Source organism: Lolium rigidum, chromosome 5, assembly GCF_022539505.1.
Source record: "Lolium rigidum isolate FL_2022 chromosome 5, APGP_CSIRO_Lrig_0.1, whole genome shotgun sequence".
NCBI classification, from domain to species: Eukaryota; Viridiplantae; Streptophyta; class Magnoliopsida; order Poales; family Poaceae; genus Lolium; species Lolium rigidum.
The window spans coordinates 267,432,320-267,440,152 of NC_061512.1; the positions used below are offsets into that span (position 1 = coordinate 267,432,320).

The 7,833-nt window shown below is 44.6% G+C and overlaps 1 protein-coding gene across 2 annotated transcripts; it reads left to right on the plus strand.

The window, feature by feature from the left end:
- Positions 1–648: 648 nt before the first annotated feature.
- LOC124655150 lies at positions 649–6,574 on the plus strand. 2 transcript variants are annotated; one of them, XM_047194102.1, is made up of 7 exons: positions 649–1,065; positions 1,154–1,275; positions 2,600–3,334; positions 3,412–3,736; positions 5,529–5,694; positions 5,886–5,988; positions 6,092–6,574. In XM_047194102.1, the coding sequence occupies exons 1-7, from the start codon at positions 664–666 to the stop codon at positions 6,207–6,209; spliced, it is 1,971 nt and encodes a 656-aa protein (XP_047050058.1). In that variant the 5' UTR covers positions 649–663; the 3' UTR covers positions 6,210–6,574. The 2 variants fall into 2 exon arrangements, with proteins under 2 accessions (XP_047050058.1, XP_047050059.1); XM_047194103.1 differs by having other exon boundaries at positions 5,889–5,988.
- Positions 6,575–7,833: the final 1,259 nt, after the last annotated feature.

Genomic DNA, 7,833 nt, shown 5'->3' on the forward strand with positions numbered 1-7,833 from the left:
AAGATTCGCCACGCAAGCCGTTCGTGTGTGCACCCCTTGTCGCTGGACGCTGGCCCCCTCCCCCGCCTGGGCCACCCTGTGTCTGTGTGCTTGTGTTTGAGATAAAAAAAGATGTAATGTAATCTTATATCTCAAAATAATAAAATAAATTGGAATTTTATATCTTAATTAAGATGGAAATTCAGATATGAGTTTACTAGACTAATGATTTTATTACCATTGATGGTGATTAAGTAGTGCGCCCGAAAGATGTACCAAACACGACAAAATTATCTCTAAAAAACAAGACAAAATTATTGTGCTGCACCTTATCCTCACACGGAACTATATTTCAAGCCGTCTATTAATGTACCATGACACATAGCACGGCTTCCATGGCAATAGAAAGCATGGGGGATCATGTGTGGAGAAAAATAATACCTAACATTATTGTTAATAAGTAAATAAAATAAAGAGAACATGTCAATGTAGAGAGGCAGAGTAAATCGCATGTTGCAATATTTTAGTTTCCCTCCACATTTCCATTTATTCAAATGTTTTTCTATATATAGGAAGAAAAAAAGAGAGAAAATAATAAGGAGGAAAACCCTGCCTGAATCTATTCTTCAATCCCTTGACTTGCTTCGACTCCACATCCAGCGACATGCCTCGCCACGGCTGGCCATGTCCACGGGCGACTCTCCCTCCGGCTCCGGCTCCGGCGGCCGCCCGCTCCTGACCGACAGCGATTGGGACGGATCCAGCCGGGAGGGCTCCCCCGACGCCGACGCCGACGCCGCCTCCCCATCGGGAGAGGCCTTGCGCACCGCCGCCGACGCCGGCTGGTGGCTGGGCGAGATCGAGCGCCAGCGTGTGCGCCTCGTGCGGGACTGGGTCCACATGGCCGCCCGCGAAGGCGGAGACGACCACCACCAGCCGCCGCCGTCAGCAGCCGGCCTCCGGATCCGCGGCCGCCAGGCACGCCTCGAGCTCGTCATGCGCCTCGCTGCCGACCGCCACGCCGAGCTCCAGCGCCTGGCCCTGCGCCGCCCCGTCTCCGGCTTCCCCCACCGCAACCGGATCCACGTGCGTGCCCCCTCCCCTCCCAACCCACGGTCCCATTAGCCAGCCAGCTTGAGATATAAGTAACCGATGATGGATTTTATCTTATTAGGCGCTGCTCCGGGGGAGGTTCCTGCGGAATGGCGGCCTGCCAGAGGAGGCCAGTAGACTGCCGTCGGTAGCCGCAAGGGAGCTCGGCCAGCTGCGGCAGCGCCACCCTGTCTCGGGTCTCAGGTTTGTTTCTCTACTTATGCTCAGTACTTAATGGATCGATAATAACTAGTAGGATTTTATTGGAATTCAATCAATTTATTATACCAGAGCGATTAATGGGGTCATTGTCAGGAGATTCTCTTCCTTTGGTTGGAGGAGGTCCTGTCCATCTTATCTTATACAAGAGCCCATGATTTGTTCTAGTAGTAGTTAGTACTGATGCTGATATTAGCTACAGCTTCTTCTTCTTCATTTGCACTACATGATGATATTCTCTCAATCAACATATAATGGTTGGAGTGATGATGATGTTCAAACGAATGATAAAGGTTCCAATAACTGAGCTGTTAGTCAGATTGCATTTTTAGATTTGTTTCATCAGTAGCATAGTTATTTCGAACATCTTAATCTTAACTAAGCGTGTACTTATTTCTCTCATAAGTGAAAGCTTGCAGCCTTACTAGAAGCAGTTGCAGACTTGCAGTTATAATGTACATGTGCAATGTTTTTACTGCAGCAACGACATCCTATATCGGGTTTGCGGTATGCTTATGCTTATACGGCATGAATACAGATAGCCTTTTCATTTTCTTGGAATCAAAGCGATTATTGGGCTAATGGGTCATTGTCAGTAGATTCTGGTCCTTTGGTTGGAGCAGGTTCATCTTATAGGCCGGGATCCCATGATTCTTGGTAGTTACTCCCTCCGGTCGTTATTAATTGACGCGAGAGTACAGCTGAAACAGTGCAACTTTACATACATATTGCGTTGATTAAATCGGACCAGAGGTAGTAGTATCGACGCTGATATTGCTACAATTCGATCATTTGCAATGCATGTGGTTCATGCAGTCTCAATCAACATATAGCGGTTGGATTAATGGTGATTATGTCATGTTACCCAGCTCAAAAAATTATATCATGTTCCGATGAATGATAAGGTCCCCTGTTTATAATGTTAAGTTGCACTTGCAGACCAAATTTACTCACAAAACATAAATTTCTTCCTGTTCCATGGGTAGCATAGTTCTTTTTTCCAAAATTTTAACCTGGTCGAGGTGTGTAATTATTCTCCATCAAGTGAAAGATTGCAATCTTAATAGAGAATTGTGACCAATGTGCCTTGCACGTAATAATAGCTCTGTTCTGGTAATTGTATATTGCAACTTTGTAAACGTAAGTATCAGAGTAAATTAATTCAATATATATAACTTGATAAAAGCATGTTCCTACCTTATTTTCATAATTCTGTACCATAGCACGGACATCTTACTAGGAAGCCATTGCAGTTATAATGTACTTCCCGAATTTTTTAATAATTAGAGAAGGGTTCTTTCCATTTCAGATTGGATAATCTGGTACGAGGTCAAGCAGCCAGCCTGTCGGGTTCATCTTCAGCTCAAACTGCTACCAATGACCATTCTGAATCAACACGTCCTGCTTCTGAAGATTCCCAGGACACACATCAACAGGCAAGCGAGAATGTTGATCTTCAGATAATTCAAGGTACAGCAACAGCATCAGATTATGGAAGTATTACTGAAGGCTTGTCGGAACCTCATAGTCAGGAGGAGAGTTGGCAGGAAGATCTTGAGGTGGATAGAGGACGAGACTGGGAACATTTTTCCCATGCTATTGCTACAGGGGAGGTATCCGGAAGAAATTGGCATGACAGCAGTTCGTCTGATGAGAGGACAGAGGTTGGAGATCACCAAAATGCGTCTCTTCTGGAAACAAGTGACGAGTCAACTAGTCTTGCTGAAGAGCAGCTTGCTGTTAACCATCTTCCTCAAGTGCTTGAAGAGCTTCATAGCAATAATCATCACCTTCAAGAACCGCGTGAAGAGTGGAACGAGGACAACGATCCTGCAGAAGAGTGGCAGAGCGATGACCATTTTCCACAAGTAAACGAAGTGTGGCATGAGGATAATGAGTCCAATGACACTGCACATAATTGGCACGATGATAATTCAGACCAACCAGCTGACCCGGAATCTTCGCGTATCAGAAGAGCTAACACATTCACCCCCGGTGACGACGATAACGTGTACAGCACGGAGCTAAGGGAGCTTCATAGCAGGTTTCAGTTTCTTCGTTACACACAAACAATTTATTACAGTATGTAGCCAAAATGCTGAAACGATATTCATTCCACAGGCGGAGTGTTTCTACTCTTCTCGATAGTGCTTTCCGTGAGAACCTAGACCGACTTATCCGTTCATACGTTGAACGACAAGGTCGTGGTCCCCTCTCTTTGCATCTGGAAGGAACGCATGCGGCGGCAGCCCTTGACCCTCCGGTGTTGCAAGGACAAGAGCAACAGCATGGAGATGACGAGGAGGAACAGGAACTTCGTGATGCTACTAATGTCAGGCCTCGTTTAGCTATCCCACCTCCACCTATGCCTCCTCGTCAACCGCTTTGGCATTCGGAGTTGCATCATAACAACTGGATCAGGCAGAACATACACCGTTCTGATATTGTGAGCATTTCTCTCACTGCGCCCAGTTTCAGTACTTTTTAGTCCTTTTGTTTTTTTGCATTAGTTTGGACCGGGAGTTACTAAACTGCTGCTTTTATGCTTTTTTACATTAACTTATTAAGTTGCCACATTCAACCCTTCCTTTTTATGTTCTTATCCAAGAGCTTGAGGTTAAAGGTGCCCTCAAAAGGATGAATGGAGGAAAGGCCCATGGCCCTGATGATGTCCCAATTGAGGTGTGGAGAGTCCTTGGAGACGTGGAAATAGTATGCCCGAAGAGTGGAGAAAAAGCATATTAGTACCTATCTTCAAGAGTAAAGGAGATATTCAAAGTTGTAATAACTGCCGAGGGATTAAGCCTATGAGCCATACTATGAAGCTTTGGGAGAGAATCATCGAGCATCGCTTGAGGAGAGTGACGAATGTCACTGGAAACCAATTTTTATGCTCGGGAGATCGACTATAGAGGCGATTTTCTTACTTCGCCAACTAATGGAGAGATATAGGGATCAAAAGGACCTACATATGGTCTTCATCGACTTGGAGAAGGCGCATGACAAGATATCAATGACAGTCATGTGGTGGGCGCTTGGGAAACACAAAGTTCCAACAAAGTACATTACCCTCGTCAAAGATATGTATAACCGTGTTGTGACTAGTGTTCGTGCAGGTTCTAGTGAGACCGATACCTTCCCAATCACAATAGGACGACATCAAGGGTTAGCCTTGAGCCCATACATGTTTTCCTTGGTGATGGATGATGTGACCAAGGATATAAAAGGAGATATTTCTTGGTGTATGCTCTTTGTTGATGATGTGGTGCTAGTAGATAAAACCAGGGCTGACGTATATCGAGGCAGACATTGGAGTCAAAGGGGGTTTAGACTTAGTAGGATCAAGACTGAGTACATGTGATGCGACTTTAGTGGTGTTGGTGGCAAAGACCGAGATGTCAGTTTACAAGGACAACTTGTACCTAAGAGGGACACCTTCTGATACTTGGGATCAATGTTGCAAAGCAATGGTGATATCGATGAGGATGTTTGCTACAGGATCAAGGCAGGGTGGATGAAGTGTCGGCAAGCATATGGTATCCTATGTGTAAAGAAGGTCCCACAAAAGTTAGAAGGTAAGTTCTATATGATGGGAGGCGATGCTATATGGGGCAGAATGTTGGCCCACTAAAAGACCACATCCAACAAATGAGTGTCGCGGAGATGCACATGCTACGATGGATGTGAGGCCATACAAGAAAGGAGCGGATTAGGAATGAGGTAATTTGCGAGAGGCTAGGGGTTCCACTGATCGACAAGAAGCTAGTCCAACACCGACTAAGGTGGTTTGGGCATATCCAGAAGTTCCAGATAACAACAGAATTCTAAAGAGCACGGAGGAGACTAGAAGGGGTAGAGGACGACCAAAGTTGATTTGGGCGGAGGCGGTAGAAAGAGACTTGAGGGATTGGAATGTACCTAAAGTCTTGGCTCTTGATAGGACTGCATGGAGATCAGCGATCCATGTGCCAAAACCTAACTTTACTCTTTTTCTTCCTTCTCCTTGTTTTGGTTGCCTTATAGTAGTATTTCTATTGGGTTTCATATCTAGTCTACTCCAACTTGGTTAGGAAAAAGGCTTTGATGTTGATGTTGTAGTTGGATTCACTGTAACTTTATAGGCTGTCACATTCACCCTTCTGTTTATGTTTTAATGAGATATTTTCCTAGGGTATTTCACTGCGGCTTGTATGTTCTGTTGGCTAAATAGCTAAAGGCTCATATTTATTGTTGTCCAGGAATGGGAGGCTATCACCGACCTAAGGGCTGACATGGCCAGACTCCAGCAAGGCATGGGCCACATGCAACGGATGCTTGAAGCCTGCATGGATATGCAGCTTGAGCTGCAGCGTTCTGTAAGGCAGGAGGTCTCCGCAGCCTTGAACCGCTTCATCGGGGAGCGAGGTTAGTAGCTCAGCATTCTACTTTTTTTTTCTATGGTGGTTCCTGTGCTAACTTAGAAAGCAAGATGTAGCCTCTTGGGCGAAACACCTCCGTTGTTAAATTTAACTTTGGTGTACCATTTACGTTCTGATGCTAATAGTGCTCTTGTACTTGTACGACTGTACCTTAAATGGCTTACTTGGTGTTCTCAGCAGAAAGCAGAGAAACCATAGATGACGGATCAAAATGGATTAATGTGAGGAAAGGCACCTGCTGCGTATGCTGTGATACTCCAATCGACTCTCTTTTGTACAGGTTTGTCAGTTGTATCTACTCTTATGATGAGTCTGTGAAAGCTGTTGAAAACCTCGATGATTATTTTCTCAGAAGTGGTGCTAACCATGATGATGTTTTGCAGATGCGGACACATGTGCACGTGCTCCAAGTGTGCGAACGAGCTGGTCCGGAGTGGTGGGAAGTGTCCGCTATGCCGCGCGCCTATAATCGAGGTGATCCGAGCTTACTTCATCATGTAGGTGTAGAATATACGACGAGGAGGAAAGGAAGAAGGATGGAAGCTTGGTGGCAGCAGCATGATAAGATATATAACCCATAATCCCCATATGATTGTTCGAGTTCTTTTGACACATTGGTTGGTTGGCTGGTGTGCGTGTGTATGTGTATACATCTTGTTCTCCCCAATGTGTTTTTTCCCAGGTGGAGTGTAATCGTGTAAGTATAAGTTTTGTTGGGTGGGTTTCACTAATTTCTGTATGAGTTTTCTGGTTCTTGCAAAGAAAGTTGGCCTGGCGAGATTGCTCCTCTGAAAAACATGCGTGTGACAATAGCGTCCCGGTTGTTCTGAAATGAGATTCATGTCAGGAAAGATTCATTGTTCAAACTCTATACCATTCAATAAGGTCTATATTACAATCCGACTTTTTTTAATTGAAGAGATGCTAAGGTGATCAAGGGTATATTTGGTTCAAAGAAATTTTATAGGCATTTTAGAGGATCTATTCATTCTTTTTTTCCTTGCTGAGTTTTGGAGATTGTATTAGTTTTTCTATGATCCTTACGTGCAATATAAAAGACAAATTTGCATCGAGTCGAAGTCAATGAACATATTCTTTGTTTGTGTGACCTATGTAACATGTGCTTAGTATTCCATAAATGTTGTAAGGTTTGTAGGATTTGAAATGCCAGGACATCTAAATCTTGTGTATTTTGATTTCTGCGAACCAAAGAGTCTCTAAGATGATTAATTTGAAATGATTTGCGATCGCCAGGCAGACAACTTTTGTATAGCTTGGTGGTATGAAATCAAACCCTTTAAGTTTTTTCTGGAGTGCCTTTTCATTAAGTAAGAGGGAAATTATCCAGTTTATAAGGAAAATTAGATGAAAATCGATACAAACACAACGCCGACATGTCTGGTTTATTACTCCTATGGGTGTGTTCGGTTTGGGAATTAGGTGGAATGGAATGGAACCATTCCATTCCACTGTCACGGAACCGTTCTATCCCTGTGTTCGGTTTGGACAAAAAAATTGTCACGGAACGGTTCCATCCCTGTGTTCGGTTTTGGAATGGGATGAGAATGGAATGGAATGGGTGAGATTAGTCACCCGATTAATTATTCTAAACTTGATTAATTATTTACTAAACTTGATTAGTACTGCTAAACTTGATTAATTATTGCTAAACTTGATTAATTAGCACGCAGATCGAGACATTCCACCTCGTCCGGCGATTTGCTCAGACGGGTGCGTTCCGCATCTGGACAGAATATTCCCTTTCGAGGAACGGTTCCATTCCATCGTATCCCTGAACCGAACACGAGAATGGCTCCGAGGAATGGAATGGTTCCATTCCATTCCACGTAATTCCCAAACCGAACACACCCTAAAGGAGCCTGGGCAACTCGGCCAGCCAAGGGGTTTGAACAGGGGATTTCATCTGATTCGTTCGTTGGTCGTGCCACAGTAAAAAAACTGCCCCGCTTTTCACTTCAACCGTTGGATCTGTGAAAATTTTCCTCACTTCGTAAGCTTCCGAAAGAGTCCATGACGCATGGGCCCAGCTACGTGCGGGGGCCAGGGGTGAGAGGCATCCAAGCCCGCTTGTTCGGTCGCTCTCCCCAATCCCTGCTCCTCCTCT